The sequence below is a fragment of the Pectinophora gossypiella genome, chromosome 25 (assembly GCF_024362695.1).
Source record: "Pectinophora gossypiella chromosome 25, ilPecGoss1.1, whole genome shotgun sequence".
NCBI classification, from domain to species: Eukaryota; Metazoa; Arthropoda; class Insecta; order Lepidoptera; family Gelechiidae; genus Pectinophora; species Pectinophora gossypiella.
In genome coordinates this window covers 7,223,472-7,241,679 of record NC_065428.1, presented here as the reverse complement: position 1 = coordinate 7,241,679, position 18,208 = coordinate 7,223,472, and the positions used below count along the sequence as shown (strand labels likewise).

At 38.3% G+C, this 18,208-nt stretch overlaps 2 protein-coding genes across 2 annotated transcripts; both read left to right on the top strand.

The window, feature by feature from the left end:
* Positions 1-336: 336 nt before the first annotated feature.
* Positions 337-8,010, top strand: LOC126378140 (homeobox protein SIX2-like). Its single transcript, XM_050026328.1, has 5 exons — positions 337-965; positions 1,299-1,456; positions 2,756-2,885; positions 4,313-4,438; positions 7,883-8,010. The coding sequence occupies exons 1-5, from the start codon at positions 337-339 to the stop codon at positions 8,001-8,003; spliced, it is 1,164 nt and encodes a 387-aa protein (XP_049882285.1). The 3' UTR covers positions 8,004-8,010.
* A 737-nt stretch (positions 8,011-8,747) lies between these two features.
* LOC126378124 (beclin-1-like protein) lies at positions 8,748-10,334 on the top strand. The gene has a single exon (XM_050026309.1). It carries the CDS (start codon positions 8,973-8,975, stop codon positions 10,260-10,262), a length of 1,290 nt encoding a protein of 429 aa, XP_049882266.1. The 5' UTR covers positions 8,748-8,972; the 3' UTR covers positions 10,263-10,334.
* Positions 10,335-18,208: the final 7,874 nt, after the last annotated feature.

Sequence of the window (18,208 nt, the reverse complement as noted above, 5' to 3'; positions counted from 1 at the left end):
GTGTCAGGTTCGAAGCGTCTCTGTCTTCTCCTCTCTGCTTACCCCCCGTTTCTTCTCCTCTGGTATAACACCTCCCGACTGGGTAATAAATATAGATTTGTAAAATAAAATGGACTGTGGACATTGTAGATAAACAGGGGATATGAAGCATACTCCACCACGCTGCGTCACTACGGGTTGGTGTTTGGGTTAGTAGCTGGGACCAACGGCCTAATGTGCCTTGGAATCATCTTACTTTTTCGAACAGTCATCTGATGCAGCCCATTCAAGGATTCAGGTGACGTTAGAAACCGTTCTGTCATTTAATTGTACATTTTCTTTTCAGATTTATCAAAAATGAAGTCAACAAACATGGAGTCGTGTTCAGACCGACTCAGTCCATCGAGCGACCTCACTAGCGAATCAGAAACCTCCCTACCACCTTTCCCATACGAAACTCAAAGTGGCAACTTCTACTCCCAAACAGAACTCAGCGAAAAACAATACTTTTCATGCAAACAAAAATCACCCCGAGAAGAAAAAACTAAGGAAACCTACTTACAAGAAAGTAACAAAATATTCGAAAACTACTTATCGCCACAGAAGAATAAAAAGTATTTAAATTTCGAACTAAAACTGCCTTCTAATGAGAATTTCTTTTCGCAAATCGATAACGAGGACAGGCGCTATTTTAACGATTTAAAAAGTTGCCAGAATGAAAATAATCCGAATTTGTCCGAAGTTAAAATAACCAATCAGATGGCATTCGATAATTTGAATGTTGGTAACGAAAGAGAACGAGCATCTCAGGGTTATTTCTCTGAGAATGAAAATGGTAATATGAGGAGATGCCTGAATTTCAACTCTGAGCAAATTCAGTGTTTATGTGAAGCGTTGCAGCAAAAGGGTGATATTGAGAAGCTAGCTGCTTTCTTATGGAGTTTGCCTCCCAGTGAACTGTTGAGAGGAAACGAAGCTGTACTCAGGTAAGACATTTTACGACAGTTTACATTACTTACATGAAATCCAAAACTATCACCTACCTCACAAAATTGGGGTTTTGAGTTGTGGGTAATAAAATAATTGTACCCACAACTCAAAATACTTTCAAATCGCTTGTTTGGAGATAAGTAAATTGTTTCAGTTATTTTTTTGAACACGTATAAAATATTCCCAACTCACATCACCGCCTTGCCTCAGAGGTGAATTAAAAAACGGAAAATTTGCTCAGAATCACGGTCTGAATCATCCCCCTCAGTATTCGTTACAATGTCACTAGCAGCCTGTATTTATTTTTAACCTGAGCAACATATCTGCAGGGCTCGAGCACTGGTGGCCTTCCACCGCGGCGTCTTCCAAGAGCTGTACGGCATCTTAGAAGCTCATAGCTTCCCTCCACGCCACCACGCCGCCTTACAATCCCTGTGGTTCAGGGCACACTATCTAGAGGCAGAGAAGGTGCGCGGGCGGGCGCTAGGTAAGTTGTACCGACTTAGGCCACACCCCAGACACTTCATACAAACAACCTCGTTTTACACAGACACCACACATAGACATTATCAACACGCGCAACTGTGTGTGTGATTTCTGAGGGCTGCCAATTAAAATATTTAATTTAACTGTCATTACTTGCTTAGGTAGGTAGTTCTACTTACGAAAGATGCTTTTTTAATAATCATTTAATATTTATTTATTTACCACACAAATCACAAACTACTGATGGATAATATGAATCATCTGTAATAGTTCAAGAGTATCGTCCATAAAGGCATACACCAAAGGCCGTGACACCTGTCATGGCTCATGTAACGGCTCAATAATAACCCTGATACCAGGGTTGATGAGGTTGGTAATTCACCTCACAACCCACCCGGTAGAAGAAGAAGATAATATGACAAGATCTCATTCGAGATTGACGGGTTTGGACGAATCTCATTGAGTTATACTTTTTGTCTCATCATCATCAGCCGTATGACGCCTACTGCTGGGCTTAGGCCTCCCCCAAGGATCTCCACGACGTCTCCACGTTTGTGATTTATGTGGTAAATAAATAAATATTACCTGATTATTATAAAAGCATCTTTCGTAAGTAGTACTACCTACCTAAGTAAGTAATGACGGTTAAATTAGGTAAGTATTGTAATCGGCAGCCCTCAGACGTCACAGTTGTCTAGATTAAGTATAATGCTGATTTCCAAAGAAAACTTAATCTTTTGTTAGTCATCATCATCACCAGCCCATTAACGTCCCCACTGCTGGGGCAGGGGCCTTCCCTATGGATGGATAGGGAGATCGGGCCTTAAACCACCACGCGGGCCCAGTGCGGATTGGTGGTTATTAACGACTGCTAATGCAGCCGGGACCAACGGCTTAACGTGCCTTCCGAAGCACGGAGGAGCTCGAGATGAAATTTTTTTTTGTGGTCACCCATCCTATGACTGGCCTTTGCGAAAGTTGCTTAACTTCAACAATCGCAGACCGAGCGCGTTTACCGCTGCGCCACGGAGCTTTTGTTAGCAATATGGACTTAAAGGTTTTTGTTTTCTTTCAAAAATATTTTGTTTTAATTAACCTCACTATCACAAACAAGTAGTTTTCATTGTTTCAAGTTAGGATGGTTGCCTAACTTTACATTTTTATCAACTAGACGAGGTCCCGAAAATTTCCGGGATCTCGCGGGATTGATATTTCCAATCGAATCTCGAATTTACGATCTCGAGTCGGGAGTGCATTCCCTCGAATTTACAATTAAATAATAAAACGAATTTGCCCACAGGTGCAGTAGATAAATATCGCTTGAGGAAGAAGTATCCTCTGCCGAAGACCATCTGGGACGGAGAGGAGACAGTGTACTGCTTCAAGGAGAAGAGTCGGAACGCCTTGAAAGACTGCTATTACAGGAACAGGTGAGTTTTTTTTTAATTTGTGGATTTTTATTCTAGAAGAATATATCAATCCATCATCACCCCCTAGCATTATCCCGTTTTTCACAAGGTCCGCTTACCTAACCCGAAGATCGTCATATCGAAGACCGAAGATTGACAGATCTTCGGGTTAGGTAAGCGACAGGTCCGGTTTTTACATAAGCCACTGCCTGTTTGAGCTTCCAATTCGCGGAGGGAAACCAGCCCGATAAAGGTTAAGTCACATCCGTTAATTGCATTTCTCGATGAATGTGGGTTTCCTCACGATATTTTCCTCCACCGCTGAGCACGTGATGATCATTTATGATCCAAACATTAATTCGAAAACAAGAATATGTCAATCCAGTCGTGCCTAACACCCGAAATCTAAGATGTTTTCGACTCTTTCTCCATTAGTATCGGCTTCAGCTCAGCATTTTGGTGTTTTAAGTTGACACTTACGTCCTCGACTTGAGGACTTACTGGAGTCGAGCATACTGCCAACATATAAATACTTACGAACAATGACGTCATGCGTCACTGGAGTAAACACGAGTTAAGGGTGAAGCGCCGTTCGAGGAAGACATTAAAGTCTTCTCACCTTATAAACGGATGTTACATAATCTACTTAATCTTAGAAATATAAAACAATAATGGTGCTAATTCCTGTAAATACCATCTAATTTTATTTTAGGTTATATCTGTCATTTTCTTATCCGCCGAAAAGGAAAGGGACGGGTAATCGACAAGCATAAAATTTATGGAACACACGTCAATTTTAAGCACAAATCTAAAACAACCGTCTAAAAATTCGCCCGGGTTATTCATTTATTTACTCATTCTTCCTAAAATTAAGAGCTGTCAATCATTCGTCCCTTTCCTTTTCGGCGGATAAGAAAATGACAGGTATAAATTAAAGTAAAATTAAGAGATGTCTGCAGGAATCGGGGCCAGTTCCTTCTTAATTACCCGACTTCCATGCTTCGGAAGGCAAGTGAAGCCGTTGGCGCCGGTTACTACTTATCTACTGATGTTCCGGCGGGGACGCGGTTGTGTGCAATCGCGTTCCCGTATCCCCGCCACAGGGCGGCAAAGAGGAACACCGTTGGGTTTTAGTGGGTATACTGGGTGGCGACACCCGGGGAGTCCCACATAACCACGTCGTCCCCCCCGGGCGGCGTGGTATGCGTAAAAATTATCTACTGATGTGAGTACGTAGTCGTTACTCGAGTCACGTCAGGGGTCTTTGGCGTCAATAATAATCCTGAGACCAGGGTTGATGAGGTTGGTCATCCACCTCTCAACCCACACGTTAAGAAGAGAAGAATTACCCGACTCCGGCGAAGCAAAAAGGATGGTTATGTGTTTGACCGCTATGTATGTGTTGTGTATTGTAATGGGGGAGTAAAGATTTTCAATGTGTTACGTAGGTACCCCACCCCGGACGAGAAACGAGCGCTAGCGCAGAAGACAGGCCTGACCCTGACCCAGGTCTCCAACTGGTTCAAGAATAGGAGGCAGCGGGACAGGACGCCGCAACAACAACCAAATAGACCGTGAGTCAAACGTCATCATCACTAATTTAAGAGCCACGCTCTTGTCGGTGTAGCATTTTCCATTCTTGTCTATCAAAGACCAATTCCTTCACTTCCTTACAAGACACGACGTCAAACTTAAACACCCAAAAACATACATACATACATATATAAACAGCCTATAAGTGTACGTCCCACTGCTGGGCACAGGCCTCTCATCAATCAACCGGAGCTGGTATGGTGCATACTCCACCACGCTGCTCCACTGCGGGTTGATGGAGGTGTTTTTACGGCTAATAGCCGGGACCAACGGCTTAACGACTTACTTTTTCGGACAATCAGGTGATTCAAGCCTGAAAGCCTGAAACATACATATACATACATAAACATAAACTCACGCCTATTTCCGACCGCGGTAACCAGTGTGGAATTTTTGCTTCGAACCTGACACACTTTTGACCACCCCATAAAACATAACATGACATAAGCTGACGACTATATCTGGGGTAGACAGAGGTACATCGCAAGATGAACTAAGTACCCACTCCTCACCGAGCTTTCTGTCAGACCAACATGATAGGTGAGCTGTATCGCCATCTATAATGTCCGAGCTAACTGTGTTAGTGAAAACTGCATCTAAGATAAATTAATAACTCATTGGTACATGTCTGGTACCGGAGTTTGAACTGGTGTTCCCCGCTTGTGAACCGATCTGGTGACTCAGTAAACATAGCTGGCGAGGAGTTGGTGTATTTCCTGTACACCTACTGTCTACCCCTTCTATGCGTGACGTTAAATTGTGTTATGTTATGTTGTTTATCCCGCGTGATGGTATAAGGCCCGATCTCGCTATCCATCCATAGGGAAGGCCCGTGCCCCAACAGTGGGGACGTTAATGGGCTGATGATGTTGTTAATCATTTTGCGGGACCCGAAAAGTCATCGACTTTTGTACAGAATCTCAGAAAGTCGGAACCCACTTTAGGAATCGTAATAAATAAGAATTGAGAGTGACCTGCCCTCCCAAGGTCTTTTAATCATAACATAGCCAAACAAAGGCCTTCTCAGTAACAATAAGATTGGTGTTATTATTTTATTTAGTTTATTGCCTCTCTGGTGGAAACTTCAGAGTGTTGTGGGTTTATTTACATTATGCGATAAGTTGCTTAAAGCTCTCGTTGATAAAAAACTTTTTAGTAAGTAATAATAATTATCTGAAAAAAAAAAAAACACTCTAAACCTGCAAGCCCCATATTTTACCTAACATGTAGAGTTTGTGAACTTAGGGTTTGTACAGTTAAGGTGTATAGAGTTAGAAACTTGGCTCTATGTGAGATCTGGTAATTTAACTTTGGTTTTGGAAACATTTGATATTAAAATGTTTTTGGTGGCATAGTAGTAATAACCTCAATATAAATAATATAATATAAAGAGAAATGTACTTAATAATAATTGCAAGTTTTGTCATGTTTTTCTATGACGTCACAGGTTGCTTTTTCATCCAAATTCCATAGTAATTTCGTGTTTCGACGTTTACTAAAAAGTAGCTGATTTGACTAGTTGGAAACTAGCCTCCTCTATCTGCCCCTATCTACCTATCTCTACCTACCTGCCCCATATATAACTCATGACTATTCCCACCTCGAGATAGTCAGAAGTATAGAATATAATGATCTACCTAAGTACTCATGCTTCATCGAGCTTTTTGTTGAGCAACGTGGCAAAATTGAGATATCTCGGTACTTACTGAGATACTTAACTTAACTAATTCGAATTCAAATGTTACAATGTTTTACGAGGTTTTCTAGTATGTTATATTCTCTTGGCTAACATGCGTAACGCGATAAAATTATCGATCGATTCAGTAAATTTTGTTGTGTTTGTTTTTCCCTGAACATGCGTGCCACGTGATTTTGTTCGTATTTTCACATAGTAGCAGTATTCGACAAAATGACATAAGTATGTCGTCAGTATCGATAAAATGAGTGTGACAAAATTTGATCACGTTGCGCAGATTTGCCTAGTTTTTCCATACAAACTTCAAAAAACTTTCGTTTTGACGTTTCACAATAAGTATCTCATTTGACTAGGTTGCTAAGTAGAATTGGGTAGTTTCCTAGGTCAAAGATAAATTATGAAATTCTGATTACTAAATAAAGACAGATCTAAAACTGACGAAAAACATTTTCTTTTTTCTATTTAACTTATTTATGAATTTTAATCAAGAAAACTGTAATAATAAGTGAGACATTTTATCACGTTTTTCTGTGACGTCACAGTGTGCTTTTACATACAAATTCCATAGTAATTTCGTGTTTTGACGTTTAGTAAAGAGTAACTGATTTGACTAGTTGGAAACTAGCCAATTGCTTACGCGCTAATATGGAAAGGAAAAAATTAAACACACAACTTGGCGTGTATTGTGTTGGTCACAAACACAATTTCTTTGAAACAAAGGGCCCCTGTGGCTTATGAAGTTATGGCCCGTTTTTTCTGTGTCCCGTCGTTACGGGTCATTAATCAAATTCGAAACGACTGAGCCGAATTTCACGTAAAAAAAACATCATGCACATGTGTCGTAGTTGTGGTCATCGGTTTTAACACTGAAAAAAAATCCTTTGTTCTAGTAGGTACCTAATTATTTCGTAGATAAAAGTAAACGATTAAGCATAGGTAGTAAGTAGGTACGAGTGAGGGCCCTCAGTGGTCCCCATTTGTCCGGCCAGGCAAATATAATAAAAAATCAAATTAACTATATACCGCCTCACTGCTGAGCCTCTCCTCAATCAACCGGAGGGGGTATGAAACATACTCCACCACGCTGCTCCAGTAGTGCGGGTGGTGGTGGGCAGGTTTCTGGCGGCTTTTCGTTTAAATGCGTTTTTAACATTGACCAGGGTTGATGAGGTTGGTATTCCACCTGACAACCCACACGATAAGAAGAAGAAGAACATTGATCTAGTAGATCAATAGTATTTATAGTTTATGCGGCCCGGAGCGAAGTATCGCAGAGGTCTGCAAATTTGCTCATCGACTTCCCAAGTAGGTATAGGCATCTCAGGTATATTATTGGTTTGTTTATAAGTGGATTTTGGGAACACGAAATAGGTATGCAATAGATGTGATATTGAGACAATTGCTATCGAAGTTTGTTCTGATAGGATTTTAGGACTGTTTTACGTAATTTTTATCACTTTTTTACGTATAGATACTAGCTTCTACTTAGTAGTAATATTTATAATTTTCTTACAAAGAAAGACAATAGGAAAGCAATAGGACGCATTCATACGGCCTATTTTTTAGTTACAAGTTGTTACACTGATTCTGGATAAAGGCCTTTTCATTGTTACACCCTTCACGGTCTTTACTTCAGCGAACTGCCACCAATGTATATTGTATGCGATACATTGGTGGCAGTTCGCTGCGACGCAATATGTATTTACTTGATTTTTATTTCTCTTTCCAGGGAGATGCTAGTACCGGCGCAGTACGCAGGTCCTCAAGGTGGTTTAGCACAAGCTTTACTTCCCAACGCCTATTACCACCAACTTCAAGATCCCGCGCATTACCTCCATGGCGGCGCGTAAAGTTGCCACACGAAAATATTTAGAAAATTGGTAGAATTGTGATGTAGTTTGTAAGCGTGTAAAAATTTAGTTTAATTTTTAAAGTCAAATTTGATGCTTTCTAAAATTATAGGAAGTATTGACTAGCATTTAGCATTTAAAGAAAGACTCATTTATTTTTAATCTATTTTTGTTTGGTAGTGTTAATTCTTGTTCCTACTCATTGTGTTATTGTGTTAAAATTGTTTGTACGTAATTAATTTACCTCTGCATAGAAAAATATATTTTATTATTTTGATTCTTAGTAAACAGACAATGCAAGTTTATGACATTTAGCTCAATACGCACTTAAATGCAAGTTATATTTGGTTAATATTGCAAGAAAATATCAATGTTTATGTAAATATTAAGCTAGGATGTGTAGTGTAATTTGAAATCATTGTATTCTAGTCTAAAGTGAATTAAAATTCTATGATAAATTACTCACCTCTTTTATTTTTTATTTCACTAGTATTTTCTGTTTGTGAGCAAGTATCAAAACGTCTATTCTTGTGATTCTTGTAAATATATTTTTTAACCATGTTTGGAGTTAAATGTATGTGATCCAAATCCGGAATTAAAAAAGAAACATCAAAACATTGCGTTTCTGTTGTAACTTTTTAGCAACAATATCTATCAGCAATGGAGCTAAAAAGAAGATACAAGTGACTCATAGTGGTGTCTCTTTCTAAAACAACATCTGTAGCAGTAGGGCATTTATTAAACCGCAAAACGTCAAACAAAAAAATATATCGCAAAGTTCTTTGTTTGCTGTGCTTGTGGTATTTTCTCGCGATAAGTCTCTTTATAAATTACATTAGGAACGATTCTCTACGACGCATTTATAATAAGTATTCCCGTGTGAACAAATAGTAGACTCTGAGAAATCGTGTTCGTGTTAATGACGTAATAAGTGAAAGGTTTTGCCCGTATCTGCGTTGTATTTCTACCATGAGCGAAACAAAATCGTTCGTTAGTTTCTCCTGCCAGCGATGCTTGCAGCCTCTGAAGCTTGACGAGTCATTGAACAATTTGGGGGAGCATACCATTGCTGATTTAACACTACAGATACGTCGAAATAATGAGGCCGATTTGGATTTGCAATCTTCGAGTTTGGAACACTATGTGCCCCCATTTCGGATGTCCGAGTCAGGTAACGGAGCCAACGGTTTCATGGTGATCTCCGATGGGTGGGAGACCACATCCCTAGGCCACCAGTTACACGTCAAAGCTACATTATTTGACTTGTTGTCGAACAATTCCGATGTGGACCATCCCCTTTGTGATGAATGTACGGACACGCTGTTAGAGCTCATGGATAACCAGTTAAGGCTCACAGAAGCAGAATGGAAAGACTACAGCGAGTATCTGAAGAAGTTGGAAGATGATAAAGAGGATTTGAACTTGGAAGGACTTGAGAAAGAACTAGAAGATTGGAAACAGGAGCAAGCTAGATTATTACAAGAGTTACAAGCACTGCAGAAAGAAGAGAAAGCAATGAAAGATGAAATTGACATACAAGAGAAGGAGAAAGAGAGATTAGAAAAAGAACAAGATATCTACTGGAGGGAGTATACGAAGTACAGAAAGGATTTAATGACAACAGAAGATCAAATGAAGTTTTACGAGTGCCAACTGTCTTATACTCAAACTCAACTAGAAAAGTTGAAAAAGACAAATGTTTTTAAAGCAACATTCCACATTTCTGATTCTGGTCAATTTGGTATTATAAACAACTTTCGCTTGGGTCGATTGCCAACGGCACCTGTTGATTGGTCAGAGATTAACGCTGCATGGGGCCAAACTGTTCTCCTTCTGTCTTCGTTAGCAAGGAAAATCAACTTCTGTTTTCAACGATACCGATTAGTCCCGTACGGTAATCATTCATACATAGAAGTTTTGGAAGACCAGAAAGTTCTACCATTGTATGGTTCAGGCGGATTCCGTTTTCTCTGGGACACCAAGTTTGATGCGGCAATGGTGGCATTCCTGGACTGTCTTCAGCAGTTTAAGGAACAAGTAGAGAAGGGAAACACTGGTTTCTGTTTACCTTATAGAATAGATAAAGGGAAAATTGAGGACACTGCTTCACCACCGCATGCTTATTCGATAAAAATACAGTTTAATTCCGAAGAACATTGGACTAAAGCCCTTAAATATATGCTCACTAATCTAAAATGGGCGTTGACTTGGATTTCGTCTCAGTTCAGCGAAGATAAGCCGGAAAATCAAATTGTTTAATTCCTGTGATATTACATGTATAATTTTTATGTTATTAGCGAAATTTGTAAATAAAGATGTCTACATATTGAATTGTTCTTTAAAATTAAAACAAGGTGTGTACCCAAGTTATATATATCTTCGTAAATAATAATTAAGATAAAACTAAGGTTTTCTCGTAAATTTATTATTACAAAATACGTACCTATGTACAAATACAATAAAAATATATTTGCCTTCAATATCAAGGATATCATACTAAGGCAATAAAATTAAGATAAATTAGAAACTGCATACCGTCGCCATCTATCCACATTTATACATACTATGTACACTGCCATCTAGTGGAATTTAAAAGAACTGCTCTGAATTATGAAGTTTCGTCACAGATCATATAATAGTTTCGTGAAACCAAGAACTTAAGTCATTCACATATTGGATAACAGGTGGCGCTAACATGCAATTTATTAATTTTTTTGTGTAAGACAACGAGTTTACGATGGGTACCTCTCTATCCATAATCATAACTGTTCTATTACTTCTGTCTGGGGTACGTACCTACAGATAGGTAGAGCCGAATCATAATTAAAACAACAAACGTTTTTACTAAGTTTTTTCTCCAGCCAAGTCTTTCGAATACATTTAATTTTCGAATGAAAAGTTCTTGAAAAACTAAACTACATTTTTCGCTCGTTACTAAGAAGTTGCCACAAAGAGTCTTGTCTCTTTACGACTTTCTCAGAGCACTGGATATAATTAGAGATGCCTACTACCTTTGCACTTTGTAGTGTACAAAGTACAGGAAACACTGTTTTTAAGACAAAGCTTGATGTTGCTGTACGTAGGTACCTAGGTTCCTACAAGTTTTTAATTCCTTCCTTTGTACTGGTGTGTAGGGTGTAATTCTACTGTATGTTGTTTTAATGAATTTCTCAGCTCTCAGCGCTCACTTGTCGCCTATTTGTCCGGCCAAGTAGATAATGCCACAAATCTACAAAAAAGGCATGTCATAAAAGGAATATAATAACTAGTCCAGTACCTACCTAGATAGATCTATTTCCGGCCAATACTACGTGTAGTTAATGTAGTAGGCGACAAATCTAAAAATAAAAATGTTCAATATTTAAAAAAAATATGTTTATCTATTTTTTATACATATAACTGGAAATTAAACTACGGAATTTTTAAATTACTCGCCTGCATTCTTAAGTTTCAACAGCAATACTTACTAATTTAAGTTTATCTTAAACCATTTTTTCTATGAAAAAAATAAAATGAACGTAAACTGAACGCAGTGAACAATTCAAATTAAAAATCATATTTTAGAAAAAGAACTGCTCAAACTTACAACCATAGCAATGCAGTTCGAAAACAATTATTTTTGGAAACAGAACTTTCCTACACAGTAAATAAAGTCGACGTGTAATTAGGCAGGTCTATTTAGTTTTGTTTGCCGAGTGAGGTAAAAATAAGCGCGAATAAAAAGTTTATGAAAAAATGGCGCCTCGTTAAAAGTTAGGTTATAAAGCTGGCAAATGCAGTTTCTTAATGAAGTTTGTGATTGTTTGTTTTTGTGTACAATGCGGTAGCGACCAACTTTTGTCTAAACGACATTATTTATTATCATGTATAACCTAGCCACGTTATTACGGAGGTAAGTACTAATATTCTCTAAAATATGATACATACATACATAGTTCTGTTCAGTACTTTCAGTTACTGTCTACATAATTTTATACCGTTGCATGTTGATCCTAGTGAGGTCAGAGCCACAAATCATCATCACCCTTTGTTATAAGGACATTGCAGGCACCTGATTGTCCGAAAAAGTAAGACCGTGCTTAGGAGGGCACGTTGAACAGTTTAGCAGCGTGGTTGATCGAAAGATTGAGGGGAGACACAGGCCCAGCAGTGGGACTGTATATGCTGTTTATTATTATTATATAACATTTAGTGAGATGTAATTTGCAACTATAACTGCAACTATTATCTATAACTGTACGTAAATTTATGCACAATAAAAATCGTTATCTTTATCTTTTATCTTAAAGCGGCGGATACACCGAAAAGTAGCTAACACTAGCAAAGAGCTGGCACGTGTATCGCGGCCTTTAGAATCTGAAACCACATACAAAACTAACATAACTTCGAATAAGGATTTAACAATAAGGTTAAACTTTACGGAGACGAACTTAAACTGAAGTTTTAACCCTGCGGCGACCAGTATGGAAGTAGTTAACTTATAACTTGCACTTTAACTTGAGTTCTTGTGTTATGTACTTAGTTTAGTTATGAATACGTCTTGCTGTTAACTACTAACTGACTATATACCAAATGGGGTAGTCATAGATACATCCATCACAAGAGGAACTAACCCACAGTGCAGGTACCCACAGTGTGGGTGCCACATCTCACTGAGCTGTTGTTAGACCAACGTGACAGGTGCCGTATGGCCTATAATTATCCATTATAATATATTGATTATCATTTTCCAAGTCATACCTAAGAACCTTCAAACACATTCGCTAAGTATCTGAGCCTAGATAAACTTAGGATAACTAGCATAGTTTTCACTATATTCTGTAGGTTTCCAAACTAAGCGCTAGAAAATATGACGCGGCTGAAAACAGCTCATTTAAATGCATTAAAATCTCTGATATCTGACATGTGTTGTCGTTTCGCACGTTGTGTGACGTTTCATGGCAGAATCTAGTTTGGTTTCATTTATTTTTTAATCCTCAATAAAGAACTTTTCTGCCTATATTCCCCAAAAAATATAGATGGCGCTGTACAGAGTTGCCTTCGTTTAACCTTCTAATTTCATGGATAACAGACATATGCATCTTATATCATTGTTTTCGGGTACAAATGAACACTCGGGCACAACACATCTTCCACCCATTATTATTCAGATCAAAATAAACAGAAGCAATATAGGAAGCAACATAATTCAGATGATGTGATCCAGTCGCTTTCGGCTACGGCGACTGCTTCAACTCCGACGTTCATGTGCTCGCACATAGCGGGCAGTATGAACAACATAATTCTATTCAAAGATCAAGCAACAATTGTTTTTATATTTTTGAATAATTATGTACCCGTATATAAATAATTATGTAATTATGTATGTTTTTGGGGAACGTAGCCTGGAAAGTGACTCATTTCTAATTATTTGTACGACTACTCAGACGTTGAATTCAGTCATCGACCTTTAAAAATCTGCTTTTTTATTGTATTAAAAAGTAACTGTGGTCCTGTGGCCGGCTTGCTTCTCAAACGCCGGAGCGCCGGTTCGAAACCCAGTACCGGACTTCACCAATGACTTTAATTTATCTTAAGTGCAGTTTTCAATAATGTTATTCGACGATTATATTATAATTATACAATGATAACATAACATAAACGTGTATAGACACGTCCCACAGCTCGGCACAGGCCTCCCCTGAATCAACCGGAGGGGGATGGAGCATACTCCACCACGCTGCTCCACGGCTCCACTGCGGGTTAGCGGAGATTATACGTATACAATATAATTATTATATTACTTACATAGAGATTGATAGTGTTTTACCTGTGTTTAAACTACGAAGGTCTTCTCTAATTTAAGAGCTACGCTCTTGTCGGTGTAGCATTCTCCATGCTACTTTTTTAAGGGAAAAATAGGGCAGTAGTTTCCCTCTTGCCACTTGCCCCAATTGTAAAATTTTATATTTTTTTTCTAAAATGATACTATTCCACTTTCGTATTTACTATATTATAACTTATTTCGTATTTCAGCCAAATGGAAAACTATGAAGTCACTTACTAAATAAAAAAATTAATAAGACACCTCTCTCCCAACTCATAACCTCGGTTCAGACCTTACCGGCAAACTTCGAAAATTTGCTAAGTTTATACCTTTGTCTTCGCGAACAAGTCACATCAAAGACTTTCCTGTTTAGTAGACAATTTACACCGGTTATTGCAAAATGTTCATTTTGGAAAAACGATATTAACTTCATATAGGAGCGCGTAACCGACGTCGTTGAGATGTGGCGTTATAAAGGAGTTAGGTCTTACGAATAGTACAAAAAAATATTAGCGCCTTAAGGCGGAAATCAGCTCGCGACAACAAACACGTAAGAAATCCTGTTTGAGAGAAAGCACGGTGAGGTGTGGGTACTTCGATCATCTTACGATGGATGTACCTCTAACTACCCTCTTGGGACGTAGTCGTGAGCTTATGTTTAGTTATGTAATGATTTAAGAAAGATAAGTATCACCACCTATTGCCTTAGAAGTTTCCAACTATAGATTTCTACATTATTCACATCCAATTATGTCCACGAGGTTCCGACGCTTTCACTTTGCTTTTCAATTTGTTCCCTTTGCATATTTTTTATTATGTTTTGTATCAATTTTCTAACTTGAATCAGCAGGATATTGAATGTGCAAACAATACCATATTACTTTACTGATATTACTTTTGATTTTTATCAAATAGGTATTTACGTAATGGAGGATGATTCGCAAGGTAAAAGAAAAAGGAAATGAATTGTCTGACTGTGTTAAGTATTTAGAGCCGTGGTAGCGCAGTTGGTACGCTTCACTCTCACTATGAGGTCGCATGTTCGAACTCCTTTTTTTTTTGACGTGACTTATATTGAAGATTTGCCGCAGATGGCATTAACTACTTGGCCGGAAGTTCGAACTCCAACACAGGCCTAAACCAATGATTTTCTAATATGTCTTAGAATACGTGTTTGGATCATCAATTATTATCACGGGCTCAGCGGTGGAGGAAAAGGACGCATCCCACGCATCTGAGAATTGTATTTTCGGAGGTATGTGGCCTTTGTTTTCGGGTTGGAAGGTCAGACAGGCAGTCGCTTCTATAAAAAACCGGTCCTGTCACATCTTCAGGTCAGGTAAGCGGGCTCTGTGAGAAATCGTCATCCCCTTATCCCGTTTTTCACAGGGTCCGCTTACCTAACCCGACTTGACAGGTCCGATTTTTTACAGAAGCGACTGCCTATCTGTCTGTTTGTGTGAAAAACTGAATAACAATACAATATAATACAAATATACTTTATTCCACCAAGATAAAAAGAAACATATATAAAAGTTACATAAAACCACCTACTTACATATTCTATACAAGTTCATCATCATCAATTTAAGAGCCACGCTCTTGTCGGTGTAGCATTTTCCATTCCAGTCTATTAAAGGCCAATTCCTTGACTTCCCTATAAGACACGACGTTAACCTTTTCTTTAATCTGTTCCATGTAAGCTCTTCTTGGTCTTCCCCTTCCTCTCTTTCCTTCTAGCTTTAAAAGTTAAATGTGTTAATTTTACTTTCATTCCGATAATAAACCAGCCGGTATCTGAAATAGAAATCTAAGCGAAAATTCGCACGCAATTAATTTCAGACTTAATTCCTAGGTTACAAGGTTATCTAAAGTTGTATGTAAGGTCAGGGACGGTAAGAAAAACTTATAATTGGCTAACAAATGTTTGAACATGGCGTGTTTGTTAAACAAGTTAATAGATATTTTTTTTATTTCATTCTTCTTTCGTGTGGGTTGTGAGGCTATTTTTGAGCCGCCATAGGCCCCTGACATGACTCATGTAACGACTACCTACATTTTTTTTCTTTTTCTTTTTTTGCCGTGACTTATTGTAGATTTGCGACAGATGGCATTAACTACTTGGCCGGACAAATGGGGAGCGCTGAAGGCTCTCACCCGGTATAACGACTACGTACTTACATCAGTAACTACTAAATGGGTCCAACGGCTTAACGTGCCTTCCGAAGAACGGATTCATCTTAATTTCGGATAATCAGGTGATCGGTCTGAAATGTCTTAACCAAACTAGGGATCACACAGTGATTTTTATGATATGTCCCCACCGGGAATCGAATCTAGGACTAGGAGAGCTCAACGCTCAAGCACTGGACCACAGACGTCGTTAATGATTTATTAATTTATTATTATTTGCGTTATTAATTATTTTGTTAAGTATTTATTAATTTATTTTGTGTTTTATTTTTTGTATTATTATTTTTATGATTTTGGTTTGTTTTTCTTTTCTTTGTTAATGATTTTTAAAAGAAAGAAAGAAAGACAGCCAGCCATGTAAAGATCGGTAAGTTATCTAGGTAGCTATGTAAACATGTACTTTTTCAATTAAAATCTTAATTAAAAGCCGTCACAGAGACGAGATAAGGTGACTGTCAAAGGCACCAACGCGGTACACATACATAAATTCGCGACCGTGATTCCTACAGAGGTGCGCAGAGCCAGAGTACTCAACCAGTATACAATATACCGTCATTTTTGATTATTTTTTGATCATTTTTGACAATAATGAAGTAGTCACCTCGTATAATAATAGGCTGTGTAACTAAAAAAACCACATTGAAGCAATTCATGGCTTGTTTGATCTATCTTCAAGACTTCGTATCAAAAGTGGCATCAAACTCGGATCTCCACATCGTAAGCGTATGCTCTAACCATTAGACCACAACTGGTTCGGAAGGCACGTTAACTTAATACGTGGATAATATGGTTGATTGTACATGTACTTATGTGAAAATATCCTACAGCTATTGTTAATATATCATGTATAATTGTTTATTATCCCATGAAAAAATAAAAAATAAGCTGTTAGTTCCGGGCTAGTAACCCAAATGCCCGGGGGGGGGGGGGGGGGGGGGCAAAATAAATCAACCAAGACTGGTTCACCCTGGCCGCTAACTAACTTCACCGGGATAGATTGCGGCCACATAAATCTCATACAGGGCGGCCGTAAATTTTTAAAAGATTTCATCATCGACATCATCAATTTAAGAGCCACGCTCTTGTCGGTGTAGCACTTTCCTCCATGCTACTTTTTAGGGAAAAATAGGGCAGTGGTTTCCCTCTTGCCTTCCGCCCCAAAAAAAAGAAAAAATAAAGAAAAAGAAGAAGAGATTTTAAAAGATTTAAACAGGTAAATTTTGGTGGTAATCTAATCGAAAATTTTTGTATTTTCAGGGGCTGAGGGGTGCCGCTATGAGGTCTTGCACCATCTACGTAAATATTGGGCTGCCACTGTGTTCAATCCCTCTCCGTTTGATTGAGGGGAGGCCTGTGCCCAGCAAAGGGACATATATATGCTATTTATGTTTATGACTGTGCTTGTGTAACATCTGCCTAAAAGAAATATGATAATTAGTCATACCGGTACGGTTCAATTCACAGCTCTAGTGACCGTAATGTTAAAAACTCTTGTGGTTTTTGGTGTCATCACATTAATTAGCAGACAATATCATCACAACATCTGCAGTTATCATGAGGTATTCTCCTTCTAGTCTCGACCATTATAGACGGCGATACGGCTCACCACCTATCACCTATCCTTGTGAAGTGAAATACCAACCTTATCAACCCTGGTGTCAGGGTTATTACTGAGCCGCCAAGGCCCCTGACATGACTCATGTACATTGTTTTAAGTTTACGCGGTTATTATCATAATTAAAGCACATAATAACGGGTTCTTACCGCGTTTAAAGAGAGTCTCATATCCCCATTTAAACGCGGTAAGAACCCGTTATTATGTGCTTTAATTATGGCTCATGTAATGACTACTTACTTATATCAGTAAGTAGTGACCGGGACCTACGGCTTAACGTGCATTCCGAAGCACGGATCATCTTACTTTCGGATAATCAGGTGATCAGTCTGAAATGTCTTAACCAAACTAGGGATCACACAGTGATTTTTGTGATATGTCTCCACCGGGAATCGAACATAGGACGCTCAAGCACTGGACCACAGACGTCGTTAATGATTTATTAATATTTATGTTATTAATTAATTTGTTATTTATTAATTTATTTTGTGTTTTAGATTATTATAGAAAGTCCAGTTCCTCGTCATAATGATGAATATTATCAAAACTTTTTTTTTAGAGGAGTGAGTATTACTTTTCTGTTTTTCTTTA